Source organism: Folsomia candida, unplaced genomic scaffold, assembly GCF_002217175.1.
Source record: "Folsomia candida strain VU population unplaced genomic scaffold, ASM221717v1 Fcan01_Sc001, whole genome shotgun sequence".
NCBI classification, from domain to species: Eukaryota; Metazoa; Arthropoda; class Collembola; order Entomobryomorpha; family Isotomidae; genus Folsomia; species Folsomia candida.
Genome location: NW_019091193.1, coordinates 16,150,641 through 16,169,809, shown reverse-complemented (window position 1 = coordinate 16,169,809; position 19,169 = coordinate 16,150,641). Strand labels below are relative to the sequence as shown.

At 36.5% G+C, this 19,169-nt stretch overlaps 3 protein-coding genes across 5 annotated transcripts in view; all 3 read left to right on the top strand.

The window, feature by feature from the left end:
* The first annotated feature begins 71 nt into the window (after positions 1 to 71).
* Positions 72 to 4,571, top strand: LOC110858900 (membrane metallo-endopeptidase-like 1). 2 transcript variants are annotated; one of them, XM_022107789.2, is made up of 19 exons: positions 72 to 770; positions 844 to 944; positions 1,050 to 1,286; positions 1,360 to 1,443; positions 1,507 to 1,682; positions 1,812 to 1,988; positions 2,067 to 2,162; positions 2,282 to 2,444; positions 2,546 to 2,663; positions 2,751 to 2,847; positions 2,931 to 3,113; positions 3,197 to 3,303; positions 3,362 to 3,420; positions 3,509 to 3,563; positions 3,631 to 3,698; positions 3,770 to 3,903; positions 3,997 to 4,155; positions 4,242 to 4,347; positions 4,429 to 4,571. In XM_022107789.2, the coding sequence occupies exons 1-19, from the start codon at positions 760 to 762 to the stop codon at positions 4,488 to 4,490; spliced, it is 2,193 nt and encodes a 730-aa protein (XP_021963481.1). In that variant the 5' UTR covers positions 72 to 759; the 3' UTR covers positions 4,491 to 4,571. The 2 variants fall into 2 exon arrangements, with proteins under 2 accessions (XP_021963481.1, XP_035704302.1); XM_035848409.1 differs by lacking the exons at positions 4,242 to 4,347; positions 4,429 to 4,571 and having other exon boundaries at positions 3,989 to 4,128.
* A 367-nt stretch (positions 4,572 to 4,938) lies between these two features.
* LOC110858165 (dolichol kinase) lies at positions 4,939 to 8,897 on the top strand. Its single transcript, XM_022106848.2, has 11 exons — positions 4,939 to 5,131; positions 5,324 to 6,137; positions 6,207 to 6,571; positions 6,721 to 6,879; positions 6,957 to 7,189; positions 7,282 to 7,485; positions 7,568 to 7,771; positions 7,846 to 8,062; positions 8,205 to 8,291; positions 8,358 to 8,435; positions 8,530 to 8,897. Exons 3-11 carry the CDS (start codon positions 6,319 to 6,321, stop codon positions 8,691 to 8,693), a joined length of 1,599 nt encoding a protein of 532 aa, XP_021962540.1. The 5' UTR covers positions 4,939 to 5,131; positions 5,324 to 6,137; positions 6,207 to 6,318; the 3' UTR covers positions 8,694 to 8,897.
* Positions 8,898 to 16,240: 7,343 nt separating this feature from the next.
* LOC110851012 (lachesin) overlaps positions 16,241 to 19,169 on the top strand; it is a 50,590-nt gene continuing 47,661 nt past the window's right edge. Inside the window, exons 1-2 of one of the 2 annotated variants that reach the window (XR_004835469.1) lie at positions 16,241 to 16,708; positions 17,437 to 18,017. Coding sequence is in view for 1 of the 2 variants with exons in the window: in XM_022098641.2 (XP_021954333.1) it covers positions 17,852 to 18,017 (166 nt within the window). In the remaining variant the exon portion in view is untranslated. The remainder of the gene's footprint in view (positions 16,709 to 17,436; positions 18,018 to 19,169) is intronic. The other variant, XM_022098641.2, reaches the window with a different exon arrangement.

Here is a 19,169-nt window from a genome sequence, read left to right as displayed (position 1 = left end):
TATGTTGAAGCACGACGATGTGGGGGTTGTGCAGCATTCCGATATCATTCATAAATGCTGATTTGAAAATTATTGTCAATGCCTAAAAAATAAAACTGCATCCACTATGCACAACTTGAGGCTTTTGTTATATTTGTTAGGAAGCTACACAAAATTACAAGATCTAAAAGGAGCTATTCGTAACATTTAATAATATTAAGCCCGAAATAATTATCCGAAAAAATAAAATGCTGAAACCACGTACTTTGTAAGTTCATTTTATTCTTTGATACGGCAAAAATGTAATAAAAATGTGATTTTGTCATCATTAGTAATTCCCAATGCATGTATGTAAAAGTAATTTGGCCCATCTCAGTTCCACGTTTTGCTACTGATCAGTTCATATCCCCCATTTCTGATCGCGTGTTTGTTATATGCTTGCTACTATTTGGTCGTTGTCCAATCAGTGTAGTGTAGAAATCAGTGTAGAAATCCCATTGTCCACAGTTTAAGTCCATGTCAAACATAATGAAGCGTTATTTTGTGTAAACATGCAACCCTTTATAAAAGAAGAGCTATCCCGTAAATCGAGGGAGTCGCTCAGAAGTTTTATTGATGCAGATCAAACAATATACCGTTATCAGTGTTCAGTATATGGTGGCAATTAGTGAATCTTCAAGTTCATTAAGTTTTATAAGGGGCTTGAACCAAGGAAATCTGGGAGCATTTGTGTTTCATATTTTCGTGGATGCAAGATTATAATTTCATCCAATTTTTATAATGGGAGGAATGTAAGGACTCTCTGTATGCTTTCAAGGTTAAGAATTAAACACTAAGTTTGCTCTAATTTTTATATTTTTATAGTGGAAAAAATGTCAAACTATTAATAATTGTGGCTGTGGTAATTGGAGCTGTAGCCATTGGCTTGTTGGTATCAACCGTCGTTTTGGGTGTCCGATTGAAAAGTATAGTCGTCATAATATAATATGCATAATACTTGATACATGTCTGCACTTTGCATAATAAATACTTATTTCGTATCTACATATTTTGTCATGTATATTTTTCAGACAAGTCTGACGAGTTGACAGATCTTCAAAACTCTCAGCCAAAATATTGCACAAATCCAGAATGCGTGAGAGCTGCAGGCAACATGATTCAAGGGATGGACTTAGTTATGAATCCATGTACTGATTTCTATCAATTTTCGTGTGGAGCCTGGGTCAAACAAAATCCAATTCCAGACACGTCCTCGTCCTGGAACCAATTTAACATTCTTCGAGAACAATTAAGTCGCGATGTCAGAGGTAGTTTCACAGTAAATAATTTAAGAAATGTCAACTTTTACATTAGTATGCGTACATATTTATACTTAATCAGGTATCTTGGAAAGTGATATTGATGACATTGATCCAGAACCTGTTAAATTGGCAAAAACATTTTACAAGAGTTGCATGGAACAAAGTATGCAAAATTCAAATTGATCGCTTATTCGTAATAAATTCCATGGTTGGTTATCAATTTTAGACACAACCGACCAGCTTGAACTGCACAGTTTGATTGAAGAATTTTTGAAGGTTGAGGACGCTCGTGTTGATCTAGGGCTAAAATTGGCAGAGCTGCGACGAAGGATCGGAGCTCCAATTATCGCCAATATGTACGTGGAACTTGACGAGGAAAATGCTTCAAAATATATTATTTATGTAAGTCGCACTACGTAGAACCCTGCGATTTTTTAAGATAATATGTATACTTATTCCTGTACTGATCTTTAACTTATTTAATGTTAACTATACGACATGGCTGTGATGTGAAATTTTTCCTACTTTAAGGTTGATCAACCAACATTCGGTATAAACAGAGCATTTTTGGTCAACACTCCGCATCCTACTAGGCAAGCATATCGAAGTTTAATTGAACAAACTTGGCCACTTGTGTACCCTTTACCGGAGACGAATTACTCAAAGATTGCAGATGATATTTTGGAATTTGAAACAAGAATTGCTGAGGTGAATTTTTTTAATTTGTTAATTTCCACAACCATATTTTCTTGACTTGTTAGCATAAATATTTATGTACATAATCAGGTAACTGCCCCACCGGAAAAAAGACGCAACCGTACAGAACTCTATAACTTGATGAATATTCGAGAATTTGGTGAACACACAGTCAATGCCTCCTCGGTTAGTTTACTTACAACAATACTTAATTTGTGTATCTACGTATACATGCATATATATCACTCATAGGTTATAACGTAAAATTTATAATTGACGTTGCATAAAATTAATCATTGTTTTAGCACATCAATTGGGAAGTTTACGTTACAGAAATGTTTAAGGATGTTGTTGAAAGTCATGACTTGGATTTGGGGCCAATTCCAGACCTAAACCTTGTCGTTCGTGATATCTCGTATTTTACTGAGTTTGGTCATGTATTGAGTCAGACTAATATAGAAACCATAGGTCAGTCAGTCTTCATAGTCGTCCGTTAATTGGTCACCTGTTAATTGGTCATATATTATGTTTTAATTGACCATATGAACAAAAAATGTTTGATTTTATAGTAAATTATTTACGGTGGCGGCTTATTTATGGACTTGGAAATGATGTGAGTGGAAAACTCAGGGACCTGTTTTTTGATTTTACAAAAAAAACTCAAGGCACAATGTACCCTTCTCCAATGTAAGCTATTAATTTCTAATTTTTATCAAAACTTGAACACAATTGAATATACGTAGTCACTGAAATTTTACTAAAACTACTCATTAGGTGGAAAATTTGTTCCGATAAGGCTAATTCTTTTTTCGGAATGGCAATAAGTCGAAATTATGTACAAGAGGTGCTCAGTGAAGATTTTCAACAAAAGGTGAACGAATATGCAACATAAATTATTAATTATTTAATCTACTCACTTGCTTGGAAGGACGAGTCAAAAATATTTTTTATTAGATGGGCGAACTGATTAGAAATATTCAAGACGCCATGTACGAGAATATTGACACTGTGGAATGGATCAGTAGCAGTGACACGAGAGAAAAGGCAAAGGAGAAAGCGAGAAAAATGAAAGAGTTTGTCGGCTATCCAGATTGGCTGCTAAACAATTCAACAGCTTTGGATCACCATTACAAAGGCGTATGCGAATTTATTATGTTTATTTAATTGTGTGCATATTTGTATGTGCATGGTTTGATACAACTCAAGATTATCATTTTTAGCTGTTAGTTAGCTCACCTAACAATCACTTTCACAATTATTTAAACATTTCATACTGGAGAAATATGGAAGGACTAAGAAGATTGAAAGATGACCGAGATACCAATCGGTAAGCTAGTTCACGAATGGTATACAGGTTAGTTATAATTATAAGCTGTTAATTTCAGTTGGATCACAGATCCTACAGTTGTCAATGCATTTTACTCTTCAACCTACAATTCAATCAGTAAGTAGTCTAGTCTAACGTTTCCAAACGTATGTACACATGTATTATTAGGTGGGTACCACCATTTGTAATTTGTAACTTTCACTAGGTTTCCCAGCCGGCATTTTACAACCCCCATTCTATTTCACGGGAAATCCAATCCAGTATTTTAAATATGTACATATATTAGAATTCATTTCAGTGATATTTTGAGCCTCCTATAAATTTCAGAGCTATAAATTATGGAGCTATTGGAATGGTGATAGCACACGAAATAACTCACGGGTTTGATGACCGAGGTAGCGTCTAAAAAAATAGCATACCAAAACATACACAAAAGCTTTAGTATAAAAACCCTGAATGCATATAGGAAGACAAAGCGATGGTGATGGTAACTTAATAAATTGGTGGGATGAAGGAACTATCAACCATTATGTAGAAAGAACAAAATGCTTCATAAATCAGTATAGTGAGTACACGGCTGAAGAAGCCAACAATCTGAAAGTGAGTGAATTTGTTAGAATAACTTTGTCTTGAAATTTTCGACAACTTTATGTTATGAAATAACCGTAAATAATATGGTATTGAGGTACACAGTTAAATGGAAATAATACACTTGGAGAAAATATCGCTGATAACAGTCTTGCAACATCATTCAATGCATATAAGGCATTTATAAGGCAGCATGGAACAGAACCTCGTCTCCCAGGATTGGATTACACACCTGAACAATTATTTTTTATCGCCTTTGCTCAAGTGAAAGAAATAAGAATAGTGAAAATTAATTGATGAAATTGGTCGAAATATACAAATAAATAATCCATGAATTTAATTTTTGGTAGATTTGGTGTGGAAGTTACACCCCATTAGGAATGGAAAATCAAATTTTGACAGGAGCGCACTCGCCTAATCGATTCCGAGTTCAAGGTGTTTTACAAAATTCTAGAGGTATTCTATTCCCAAAGAAATACTCAAAAGTATTGCCTACTATTTATATTTGTTTAATTTCGTGTACAATTATTTTCATAGAATTTGCTGAAACGTGGAATTGTCCATTGCCCGACGAAAATACAAGGTGTAAAATTTGGTAGCATCAAATACCCAGTAAACTTAAACAATTGTATGTTATCTTATGATGAAAATAAAGTATGCACATATTTATGTTAAACATATAGGCATTCATTTCCCAGGTCCCTGCACTATTATCTGTTACATGAAATTTGATGGGAATCAAATGTCTCCTGTCAATGTGCTTAGCGACTTTCATTCAGTAATTCTTAGGATTAGACAAGACTGGCAATTGCGCATTCATCAATTAGCACCTTATTCATAATGAAATGTATGTTGGTTTATTGGGTCCCGTTTGGAAAACATGTGTCGCATGCATACATGACAATTATTCGGGTGACACTCCCTTTTCTCGTCAAATCTGTTCTCATGACGTTCACAATGACAGCAAAACTTCGGATGTCTTACCTTGTTTGGAGCCACTAACCTTTAGTTATTCAATGAACGTATACCATCTAAAGAACTAGTGGACCATTTGATGTCACACATATTTAAAGTTTTCCAGTTTTAGGGTGTTATTAATAGTTTGTCATGAAGATAATTAGGCTTCTCTGTGTGCTATTTACTGTCCTGGTTATATTTTTTGGACTACTAGTTTCAGCTGGACAATCAACAATTAAAGAAGTGGAGAGGTTCAAGAATGCTGTTTTTCTTCCACATGCAGGTTTGGGTTAAATTAATTTGGAAAATTTGGAAAATTTATCCTTTAACGTCATTGGATATGAGATTAATATTGCTTCCAATGTTTTAATAAATGACTTTTAGTAATTTAAGCTACATATTCGCATAAAGTTTGCATTGAGGTACTTTAATTAAATTAAATATGTCCTCAAAAACTTATTTATTGTTTTCGCAGCATCTTCTAACAAAGGCCCACATCCAAATGGGACTAAAATGACGCCTGTGTCTAAACCTTCAAAAGGAGTGAATTCGAGACAGTTTACTCCACAAACATTTTTGGAGTCGATTCCAAAAGCGGTAGAAATTGCGGGGGTGGGCTTGCTATTCATCCGGACGGTCTCGATCGGGACGTCGCTCCCCATTTTGTACCCCATCTTCGTCCCACCGCTCTTTATCCTCTTCCTCGTCGTCCTCTTCCTCCCAGGATTCATCAACTTTTAAAACTTCCCCTTCCCCAGAATACTTACACTAAATTCGAATAATTGACTGGCTATCCAATAAGTCTGTAACGTTTACAATTTCAAAAGCATCCTGTATTATTTGTTTGCAATTTTAGTTGTCGTCAATTTGCATGGCACAAGCATCTCAAAATGAAACCCTTTTCACTCTTGTCTCACGCGACCCAGTTGTGACGTGAGCTTAAAATTGAAGTCTGGGAAGACGTGTTATTTGCCCAAAAATAATATGACGTGAGAAAGATAGAACTTGTGGAATGTTATTTTCACCGGATGGTGAACTTTGTTGAATTCAACGAAATTTGTACCTCGAGTTTAAAATTCCTACTGTGATCTTTTATCAAATCAAGTTTATTGGTCAAATAAATAAATAATTTCGATCTAGTAAATTAAAACATATGAAAAAGTACATGGCACGATAAATTTAGTGACTGAATGCTTGGAGTTCTCTGTTCTCACAAGACAAGTGCATATCATTTTTTGTTTAAAATATTCTTCTGTACTAAATCCTGATTGGCGAAAAGAATTATTCAGGTATTTCATAACAATTTATTAAAAAACGAAATGAGTGTACACTAAACTTGCTTAATTTTGATAATATAGGGACGACTTTAAATTTCGGCAAGTCGAACTTGGAAAATCCTCGGATGTTGTCTCCTTTGTGTTGTCTCCGTCCACATTGGAATTGGATACATCCGTATCCGTCCGACTCGTAATGTTCACTGCGTTAAATAGTGACGATTCGGTTCAAGGAGAGGACACCACCCCCAACTATCTTTTCGAGAGGAATAATGAAAATAATAGGGGTGGTCCACGTCGTGCCAACGGATATTCGGTTTCCGAAAATTTAAAGATGGAGCCTGAATTTTTCTTCAGAACAAAGAACCCAGGCTATTGGACCCTGATCCTCCTTCCACTCGCAATCTATTTTGCAGATCAAAAGTTTTTAGAACAGTCCCTTCCAGCAGGTAAGCTATGGTTTTACGCTGAAGTTAACATGTTAAAATATTTTAAGACAAACGACAAAATTGGTATAAAATTCCCATGCATCTGTATGAAATTATATATTTATCATTCAGATTTTTGTTATTGCTTAATAAAAAATATATGCATATAGTGACAATCATCGGGTACAACTCTCTGGTCTTGATCTTCTCTCACAATCTGGGACAACAGCGTATGAGAGAATTTCTGGAATATCTGAAAGGTTTAAATTTGATCATGGCTCTTCTCAGCATTGGATACGGAAGTTTTTTACACTGGCATACAAACAAAAGTAATCCTAACATAAACTTTATCTCAAATTCTTTATGCCAAGTTTTCATAATTTAACAAGTGTTTTATATTTCTCAGATAATGTTTACGAATATGCGTTGTGGGCGGGGCTAAATTTCTCGTTTCCTTATGTCTTTATAAACGTGGTGCTGTATTATCCCTTCAGCTTCAGTTTTGGAGAAGGAGTTATTGTAACTTCCGTATTTGTGTACAACTATTGGGCATCATTTCATAATATTATTCAAAATAAGTTTGCCGAAATAAACAAGAAAGCGGTTTCCGATCCAATGATGATATCGATTGTTCAGGAGGTAGACGGAATTCCATCAAGCTAAATTTACCTACTATATGTTAAATACAAAACAAATTAATTACTAATTACGACTTGTTTTTTAACATTCAGCTGGGATTCCTCGTGACAATCCTCGTAGCTCGAGGGATTCTATTTTATATGAAACCTCACAAGGTTTTTGCTCTACAAGAATGCTTCACGTTGTGTACGAAGGCAGCATTTGTAAACTTTTTAGGAAAACTGCAAAATACATATGAAGACTTGGTATTTATTTTGAACTGGTTGGTGAGCTACTTGATACTGGATACCCGTCACGTAAGAAGCACGCACAGCAAGCAATTAATTATCGTCACCTATCATAATTATACTCTAAGAAGATTTTTTAAATACTTTTTAGCTTGCATCTATAGCACTTTGGGTCACATTTTTAGCAGTAACAATGGGTTTCGTCCTCAGCACTATGGGCCAAGAAACGACTACAGTGCATAGGAAATTCTTTCATATTTTGATGTGCTTCGTATATTTTCCAGCTGTACTCAATGATCTCAATTTTATATTTCTATGTAGTACAGTTGTAATGTACGCTTTTGTAATAGCTGAGGTATAAGAAATAATTATATTACGTACTATTTTAAAAAATACGAATTTAATTTGGATGTTCATTTACAATTTAAGGCTATTCGAGTATTAAAGTTTGAATTTCTCGGATATCGAGTAGGAGCTTTTATCAACAGTGGCGTCTCTAACTTTCGAGATGCTAGGGATAGTGGCCCACTTCTCCTGACCCCAATATATCTTCTGGCTGGTTGTTCTGCCCCAATTTGGTTAACTGGAATATATTTGGGAAATTCCTCAAGTAACAATGATAACAGAACTCCAGAAGAATTGGCCGGTACGTACATATACATAACTGCGAATAAATCTACTATGCAACTGCCCAAGGTTGTAGTGAATATTTGTGCAAGAATGATTGAAGGGGTGGATTGGTCCATTTATAATTCGTAGTAAAACTACTAATAACTTTGCAATTGCAGCTGCCATAACAGGGATTTTAAGTGTAGGAGTTGGTGATACCGTTGCCAGCGTAGTGGGATCAATATATGGTAAACTTCATTGGCCAGGTACGCTTTAATTATTTTATTGTGCAGTAATGTAGTTTAAATTATATATTGCGCATCGGGTTGCAGGATCTCGTAAAACAGTTGAAGGAACGCTCAGTTCTATTGCTGCTCAAATTGTAACAGTTGGATATCTTTGCTGGAGTGGTAAGCAATATGCAATTCTATTGTATTTGTAGTCTGCTAAGTTATTTCTCGTGTTATAGCTTATTTTGCTCACTATAACTTTTTTCTTTTCCAGGATACCTTCCGTATACCACTGTATCTCTGGTTGCCTTGTGCATCAGTTCAATTGTGAATGCAGTTGTTGAGGCTTTAACTTCCCAAATTGATAATTTAATTGTGCCATTGGTTGCTTTTAATACTGTTCATCTTGTCATATATTTGTCAGACTACATTTCATAATGTAATATCCTCTATTAATTGCCATGCAATGTTACCAATGATATTTGGGGTCCACCATTACCATAAAGTACAAATCGTATTGTTAAATATAGAGGAATATATATATAAGTATACAGAAGAATATATATATACATAAGTGTACGTATCTCTGCACATATATGAGCTCAATATATCAATAAACTTTCCAATGTAAGTAAAAAAAACTCTACAGCGTGCTAACTATTACTAATATGCTTAAAAACGAAGTAAATGATACAACCCTCCTCCTGTTTTATAAAAATGTGTGCTTCATCCGTAGTCGTATAGTTCAAATGATTTGATTCGAGATTCCATATTTATCCGGTCATCGGATTAAAAGTCGACATACACCGACGTCTTGGGTTTGAGAAGGCCGACAAGGCAGAATTGAAATGAGAAGGGTGAAATGTAACACAAAATCAATGTGAGTGTCATTCCGAGCTCCTTTCTATCAAATCAAACTTCAATCCCCATCCATTAATGTCTCCGGGGGTTGGTTTATTCCAATTCAAATCAACAAACTCCGTCAAGCTGAAACCTCGAGGGTTTACGGCTTCAATTTATAATGTGCATTTGATAACTTTTATCTCTGACCCACGTCTAGATATGTACATACAAAATCTGACTTGTGATTTAAAGATTCATGGATGTATCTGTAACCTCGTAGAGATGCAAAAAATTCAAACTCGCATATTGAGCTTAGTAATGAATGAGACGAGCCCTTCTACCGACTTGTTTACATACATGACGCAATAAATGTGTTTCGCTTTACCATCACTTTTTCAAAATTGAAACTATAACATAAAACTTGACGCAATTGGTTCAAGAACCAGTTGGTGTTTTTGAGAGATTAGGGTTGCAACTGATGTGTGATTGTGACATTAGTCATTTGTAAATGTCTTGCATTAATTGTTACTTGTAGATGAGTGGCAACTTAGGTTTCAATTTAATTCATTTCATAATGTTATGGAGGGTCTTTCATGCATGATTGTTGTGAATAATTCAACTACACTTGTCGTCGGCATGTGAATATCTATAGATACATTCGTAACCTTGTCAAGCATGTTGGTTTGCTTGTTTCTCAACATTCCCCGAAACATAACGCGACGTAGATATCACCCTTATTTCTTGCAGGAGAAAGTACCGACCATGTATATATCAAGTTGCAAGCATGTTAGTTGCTTGGTTGACAAGTCGATTATGACAGTCGTAGAATTCCTTCGTTGATTTGTATCGCAGCAGGTTAACATGTCAATTCGCAAAACGCATAACATATTTCCCCTTCGAATTCTTCTCCTTACAATCAGCTTTCTGTGCATATGTCTAGATGTATGTACATACTAGTTGACTAAAAATGCACACAAATGTCAACTATTGAACATCATTTTGACATCGACATTTTCTACTTTTCTGAACTGCTAAACTTGAGCGGTGCAACAAATTCAATCTTAACGGATCGAACCAAGGGTAGTGATCGAACCTGGTCATTGGTCGTCTGGACTCTTTCAATTAAATACAACGACAACTGGCTATACTGCTATACACACATAAATAAATATGCACACGTACAATAGATCTAATAATATTCTTGTTAAAGAAAATTATTATTTTTCTTTCGTCCCTCTACCGCGTGATAATATTTTTTTAGAAACTAAGGCTCAAGCGCCAGAAGTTGGAAGTACAGAATATGAATAAATACTTATCTAAGATATTTACATACGTACAGATGCAGTCTCATTCTACATGACGTAGTGCACCATTATTCCATCGTTGTTACATAATATGTGTGTATATTATGTATTCCAATTCAGGCAGGTTAACATAAATATCGAGCTCCTTCACGGTTTATAGGATTGAGCTCTCTCCATTTCCATTCTGATTTCACTTTCTCTTGTCAAATGTCATATGCATCTGTGTTTCGTGTTTCTATGAAATTCGGCTTCTTGACATTGACAGAATAGTTCAGCCACCCAAGAAGAGCAGTTTATAGTTTAGTGGAGCATTTGGAGAGGGAAAAGAGGCTGCTGCGAGATTCTCCATTGAAGATGGATAAGAGAAACAGGTATCCATAAAAACTTAAAAATAGGCAGTCCATGTCTAAAATGTGGCTTCACAGAACTTTGTTATTATTAGCATTGGCATACGATTTATAATTAGAGATGATTTATAATGAGATTTTTAATGAAATTCACTTCAAAGTATGCGGATAAACAATTGATTTTGTATGCATACATTTCCTGACAAAAATCCAAGTTTAGATGTAGTCCTTAACAAGTAATGCTTCGAATAATTGTATGAGTAAGAAGTAATTCTTTACGATTCAATTTGCAAAAGTTTCAATTGCATTAAGTGTGAATTACAAGATAAATGTGTGCGGATAAACATTAACTGGTGAAAGTTAGCGTAAAGTTGAAGCGTAAATTGTCTTCTGCCACATTCAACCCGCTCAGTCAGAGACAGACATTTGGAAATCAGGGTTCGAAATCTGATTAAACTGCAGCTCCATTCTTGAACGACACAACGTAACGACGCCCATATTTCTCAATCATAAGCTAATTCAACAAAGAGGATGCAATTAGATGAGAGCAGCAGTGTCTCCAACTTGGAGAATTCTTGTAAACATTTCCCATTCAATCCGAACAAGAAATTTGGGAGTAGAGTGGAGAATTCGTGCATTTTCACTGTACATTCTGCCAAATCTTGGATATTTCAATCCGATCCTATGTACGTACACATGTACGTACACATGAATTTATACATACATATGTATGTAGTCACACAAAATACAAGTGTTGGTTTCCTGTTTGAGGCAAATAAATAAATACCAAAGAATTCTTCCTTTGCTCGCAGGGGCAAAACAAAATGTTAATATCAATGGAAATTTTACTGGGAGGGCATTACAAGCAGTTCCACATTCACTCTGGTGCGCTTCCCAAGAAGAATCAAGGGCTGAAGGCACAACCCGACTTTCTCCTGTACATTATGGAAGTGCGTTGGATTCATGTTAGACGCCTTCTGTGTCCAAGTAATGAATCATTTTTGACATTTCTATCGGAGCTGTTGTCATCTGGGTTGTTGGTTGGTGGGTGGGAGAAGGGAAACCCAGTTGCAGCATGACGAATCCAAAGAATGAAAGTGCATTCAGCCTCTTTCTCTCAATCCCAAGACGTTAATGACCTTACCACCACCAGTCGCACCCAACAATAGGACGGAACGGAAACAATGTTCCCAGCAGTATTTCGAAGAGGAAGAAATAACGCGACAATATTTTAATCAGAATCATTGCAATGTCAATCATTGTCAGTTGAGGTGAGCTACTGCATTTCTGCGTAACCACTCTAACCAGTCAGTACATGTCTACTAAATAGGATTGCTTCACTTATTTTTCCAAATAGACGAATGAATACTTGCGTAATGCATTTGTATTCTGTATATCTGTTGTGTGTTATTTATAACTAATTGTATTATTACCTTCAAGCTACACACTTTCCGAAAAAGTTGGATAGTTTTTTAGATTGTTCCGCATTTTCTTAAGATCAGGAGAAAGGAGAGAAGGGAATCATTATTCAAAAGGCAGCTGAACTGGCTGTCCTTCTCGATAAAGCATCATGCGTAAAGAGAATGGAGGAACGAGTCTAACAAGTTCCTACTTGACTCGAATTTTAAAATCCGAACAGATCAGTGAAGACTTCCCGGCTTATGCTCTGCTGCAGCAGCCTCTATATACTTACAAAGGCATCATCAAACATTTCGTGCACTGTTTCCTAGTCATGCACTATGGATGCCTTGGTGTCAGTGCTTGTAGCTGGGTGTCAAATAGAAATGCGGAGGTTTTAAATGCATTGCGAAACGAAAGGAATGCTGCTGTGCCATGAAAACATGTAACGCTTTCCCCAGCATTACTTACGCATAAGTGCAAGTTGGGACAACCGCCATTTCTTGTGCACCTTCCAGCTGAAGAAATCCAACCCAAAGACGTCGTCGGATAAAGAAACGATTCCATGCCGAGAATTTATGAGAGATAATTGAAAAAGAACCAATTGGGTACAAGGACGACCCAATTAATGCAGTGGCTGTTGTACAAATTATTTGCAACCCAATGTCTGTCCCTACTCTGCCGATTACCAAATTGTAAACTTGTATTTGTAAGTAAATAATTACTACAAGACTGCATTACAATTACATTTGTAAATGTATGGCAATAATTCTAAACACTGTAGCAGTTCTAATAATCATACTAGTGCGTTCGTTGATTATTGTCCTGATTTATAGATGTATTGATTATAGCCTTATGGTTTTCAAACCATGTTTCAAACCATGTTTTTTTGCAAACTGATATCCATTAACACTCGAATAAAGGTTGAATTTAATTGAATTGAATTTAATTGAATTGTCCTTCATACATATTTATATGTGTAGCAAGTATTGTATGCATGACAAACTCAGCATTGAGGTTGGCACGCGAAAGCAGCAGACAAACATTATTTACCAGATACCGTAATTGTGGATGTAGTAGCTCACAACTCGCAGAGTCATTCGAGACCTTGGCTGAGGAGACGAGTAATAAAAGTTGGTTGGATAATAGTTTTGGTCTTTTGAGCAAAAGGTCTCTTCTCCTTCAGCTGTCGACACACTTGTCACTTTTCACTGTTCTCTTTGCGTGTCCAACATTAGGAGGACAAATTGACCCAGCACTGTTTGGATTAGTTGAAGCCAACAAGACGTCGATCAGATGACAGGCATTACATGTAACCTAACGCGTTCGGCAAAAGGAACACACCAATTTCGGCTCGGATTACAATTCATGAACACTAATCAGTAGCTCGCTTGGCTAATGAATTTTCAATCAATTGAATATGCAAACACATGATATACGTACACAGCACACCTTTGCCCATAATAGTGGGGAAAACTGTTTGCAATCCACATGTTCACTACTCAATTAAGCAAATATCCTGATATTCGATTCATGACATTATGGATACGTATGTACATATGCCATACAGTGTCGGACAGATGTCTACGTCCACATAGTCGCGTCAATTTCATTTTCAAATTGTCACTGAACTACTGAACCAATTTTCATCATTGATATATCAAATTCTCACAAATTTAACGTAATTTCATAGCACATTATTAGTTTTCCGCTAAAAAATTTATTTTAGGCCAGAGATGTATTTTAATTCAAAATGAAAACAATTGGATGGACAAAAGTCAACGTCCAGTCAGAGAAAACATACAAAAAAAACTGTAATTTATAAGGAATGTTATAACAATTAATTTTTAATATTTGGTTGGGCCTCCGTTCGCTTTAAGGACGGATTCAAGGCGTCGAGTCATAGAGTTTACCAAATTCTTGGTCACATCTTCAGAAATGGTTTCCCAAACTTCAAGAATTCTGGATTTTAGGCCCGGAATTCCTGAAAAAGATTGTTTTCTTATTTCTCTTTCAATGTGGTCCCACAGATGCTCAATGGGATTCAAGTCTGGAGATTGGGGAGGCCATTCTAGCTTCGAAATTTTTTTTCTTGAAGTATTCCATGGTGGACTTGGCAGAGTGTTTCGGATCGTTGTCTTGTTGGAAGACAAATCGTCGTCCAAGTCCAAGTTTTCGAACAGATTCCTGGATATTACGGTCAAGTATTCCCTGGTACTTGTATTGGTCCATAATTCCGTCAACAAATTCCATTTTTCCTGCCCCACTTGAAGCCATGCATCCCCACACCATTACCGACCCGCCGCCGTGCTTAACTGTGGGGTTGAGATTTTTTGGATTCAATGCTTCTTTTGGATATCTCCACACTCTACGACGCCCATCTGACCCAAAGACATTGAACTTTGACTCGTCAGTCCATAAAATACTGTCCCAGAATGTTTGTGGCTTGGAAATGTGGTCTCTGGCAAACTTCACTCGTTTGGTTGCATTCCTCGGTACAATAAGAGGCTTCCGGACTGCTCTGTGGGATTTCAAATTTCCCTTGTTCAGTGTTCTTTGGATGGTCCTAGGACTAACTTGTTTGTCGAACATCTCCTTGATCTCGGTAGATAGCTTTGGAGCACTAAGTGAGGGTGTAACGTTGACTTTGTTGAGCACGTGGCGTACTTCTCGGTGAGCCAAAATCGGTTTTCGACCACTTCTGACCTTGTTTTGGACTGAACCATTAGCTCTAAAGTTCTTAATGATTGTCTGGATGGTTGTCCTTGCTAATTTATACTTGGTCCCTATTTGTCTCTGCGACAGCCCCCCTTTTTGTCCACCCTTCCAGTCCTGAATGACAAGATCTCGAATAGCGATAGGAATTTCCTTGCGTGTCGACGCCATCATATTTTTCTGGAAGAAAATTATTTAAAAATTAATGCGGCATATGTTATTGATAGATTTATTAAGTTACCTGATTTTATAAATTGGAGAGATTTTTGTTGTTGACAATTAAAGTGAAGTGGACGTAGACTTTTGTCCGCTCAAATTTCATCCTCTCTCGCTCTGCACTATGATTCTCAGTTTTCCCAGAATTTTCAGAAATAACTCATATGTTTTATGAAATTACGTTAAATTTGTGAGAATTAGATATATCAATGATGAAAATTGGTTCAGTAGTTCAGTGACAATTTGAAAATGAAATTGACGCGACTATGTAGAGATCTGTCCGACACTGTATATATGTATACATGTGCATATGTATGTCTAACTACATGTCTACTACATTTGATTGCATGACAATCAATCTTTCAGTTGTAAAACAGTTTAATTTACTTAAATACAAAATTTGTATTATTTGATAATACAAATTATTTTTACTTCAAATTCTAGTTATTGCTATTAGTAGCTAAAATCATAAGCACGTTCATAAGAAGTGCATATGAAGCTTTATCTACTGTTTGTGAATGCATACCCAAGAGAACCCGGGCCGCACTACTTCTGGAGGTTTTATGTAAATTGAAGCAAAAGTCGAGTAATTTGAATCTGGAGTGAAGACAATCGGTGTTTCGGAAGAGTTGAATAGTACTTAAAAGGCTTATGTTGATTGGTTGCAGAGACCTTGCGAACACGGTTTTCAGAAAGAATCAATGTGCTCCTCTCTCCATTCTTCTTACAATGTCCTCCCTTTCTCGTCTTCCCCTTTTCACTTTTCATTTCCTCCTTCCCAACTATAACTTACCAACTGGTGCACGCACGACCTTATGCTCCCGATGTCCTGCATGCAACAAACAGAATTCTTGGCTGGAATTTGAATCCAGTTGTCCAACACTATTTTAAATTAAGATGGCAAATTTTTGAGTTCAGTAAAATCGAAAGTGACTGACCAAGGACACGTATGCATAATAATAATAAATATGCGGACAAGTAGTGAAATCTGAAATTTTATTTTAAAAATTATCCATAATTAGCATTGCTTTCTCCCTGTTTCTGTTAAGTGAAGTTTTGGCTTGATTTGGATAAAATTGTAATTAGCAGGCGGCACAAGGACATATTGGTTGCAGTCATTAGGCCAACATGCCGAGCAGCAGTGATATCAGAGGAGTGCGTGGAAAGAAAGCGATGCACACTGCTGCACCCAGAGAGTGATGATCTGCAGGCGGGCGGGGGTGCGACGACGAAAGGACGGCTGCATCTTTCAACGCACGAGGAGCTGTTTGTGAAATCACCCGGGCATCCAACACCACCATCCTTCGCATCCCACCACCACGAGCAGTGGAAAAGGTTCTGAAGCACCAGCGACGCTAAGGGGAAGGTTTTGCCTCTGCTCCAACCTCGGTCTCTGAAACCAAGTCACTGTCGACTGGACCATCTCCACGTTCAGTTTCTCTTCCACCACGACTTCCACCATCTCACATCACACCCATCCATCCGAAAGACGTGAAGGAGGGTTGCTGCTCCTCATACGCTGAAATCTCATTATTAAATACATCCAAACTCTCTGCTACTACTCCAATTCGTCAACACAGACCTTTGTCGGATTCCAAGCTTCTCAAGAACACCACGGCTGCAACCACGGGTAAGAAAGTTGAGTTAGAAAGGCAGATTCCAACACAGGCCAGGAATTTCTTTCTCTTTACTTTACATATTCTCACTCCTCTGTCAAGATGCTAAAGGCTCTTAATTAATCTTGATATCTTAATTGTTTTGGTTAGCATTCCAACTAATTTGTTTTAATTGCACCAGTGTGTCATTCTTAACGAAAACAGTGGTTTGGCTATGACTGAGAATTAATTCCAGTTTGGTATCATATTACCCCAACTTTCACCCCTTTGACTTTCACTCACCGATCAGGGTGATCCATAGCTTAGTATTCATTTCTTGTAATGTGCATCGAATGAAGACCACGTCTTTTCAATACTTATTGTGAATTCAAAGGTGGAAAGTTGGGAAATTCTACCAGCATTGTTACGACTCGTGACTGCGAGGGTGGTGAGCGAATGTGTGAGTGAAAGTGGAAGAAGATTCGTAAGACGGAAATGAAACGAATACTGCGGTGATTTTCCGGGTTATTACTTTATTCCTTAGAATGCAACTGTATTTTTCAGACAGGAAATAATGAAAATAAGGTTTAAGTCGAACCATATAAGTTTTGCTGATCGTTCAGAAACTTGAAATTTTTTTCTTCATTTATTCATGATTTTGATAAGAAAGTCAAAAGTGTTTGATGGGAAGACATTTGAGTTATTCAGTAACCATTATACTAACAGTGTTTAAATATATGAATGTTTTTGCATATTTATTTAGGTCAGCAGTGTCTCAGAAGCACAAAGGCCTGAACTAAATTTGGGATCTGTACTACTATTTTGGACTTTTCAATGATTACAAACTTTGAGAAATCAATTAATGTAGTTTGATTCTTCATGTAAATATTTACTACCAAATTGGGATATTACTGGGACGACTACATATAACTCCAAGCAACCAAAACCATTGGGCATACGTCAAGAAGCTATGCTATTGTTGCACGTAATTGTTATTAAATAGTTGAATGAACAGAGTTGACTTGTTCTTAAGTGAAATTAGCATCTGTTGACTAAAGTGTCTTCTCTTCAAGACGAGTGGCTGTGTAAGAGAGAGAAGAGAGAGACGACTCTCGGACAAAATTTCCTCGTGAGATTGTGTACGAAGGACAAGCGAGTTGAACCAAAGAGCAAACAATATGATGCATCATTTGTCTTCAAACAATCAAAACGTGACAATGAGTAATCGTCAAGTGTTTGTCGATCATCGGTGTCGGAGAAAGCGACGACGACTTTCCACCTTCTTGACTGTCACCTGCACCTCGTTCCTCGTGTTGAGCTTATGCGTTGGACACTCCATTTCTGGTAAGCCTAATTTTATTGAAATCTGGGCGGAAATCGTTATACATGAATGTAGTGTCTTCAAGGTATATTTCGCTATCTCCGGTTCTCTTGAATTTTGCGTTGATTAAAATGAAATTAAAATTTCATTTATCAATCGATAGATCCAGGTTAACTGTGTATGCAAAGCTCATTAGGATTTGCCGTGCAATGTGAACCGAATAATGTGAATCGTCGTTGCATTATTGGGTAATATCGTTGGTTGTTTGGTTCCATATGTACACACTAAATATAAACACCGAACGACTGACTGCCACAGTTTATGGCCATCGTTTGTAACACGAAAAATGTCTTGTACTTTTACCCGAGTTGGTTAAACTTTAGACACAAAGTGCAAAGAAAGTAAACCAAATAGTGCATCTAATCGTAGAATGCAAACAGGATGCACTAGTGCACTCATGTAATTACATATAAAACTTTACATTTATTTTGTTCTGATTTCCCGTCGATTTGGTTCCTTACATTTCATTGTGACCCTTTAAATAGCTGAAATAAACCGTAGTAACGTTAGAAGTAGCTCACCCTGGAATTGTTATTTGGTTATACATAACTTAGCATCTAAGGTGCACAAAAAAACGTACAAAATTGATACATAATTTTTATAGAATTTTGCACCAGTGGTCCGGGAAATAAAAGAAATTCGATATAAAATTGCACCAATGGTGCAGCCGAAATGGTTAAAATTGGGACTAAATTTTGACACGATTTCGAGGTTAAGTTAAGTCAGCCAAAGCTAACTAGAACTTTCAGTTAATCCTAATCATTCGTGCAGAATACATCGATTCCTCCAATTATTTCGCACCATTTTGCGTTAACGATTTTTTTATACCAATTGTGCTACAAATTAGGGTTAAAATGGTCTTGGGACTTATTAATTAGCATCAATTGATGCAAAAAACTCGTGAACAGACAGACAGACAGACGGACAAGAGGAATTCAATAGCTCTCATGCTACGCAGGGTGAGCTAATAATGCAAATTTATTTTGCACGTGATTTTAAATTACAATTTACAAACAAAACTCGTAACACTTATTTTTAGATAAATGAGCTTTAACTGGACAATTTTTAGCAAAACAAGTGCATGTAAAAGCTTCAAAAAAAGGGATCCATCGATA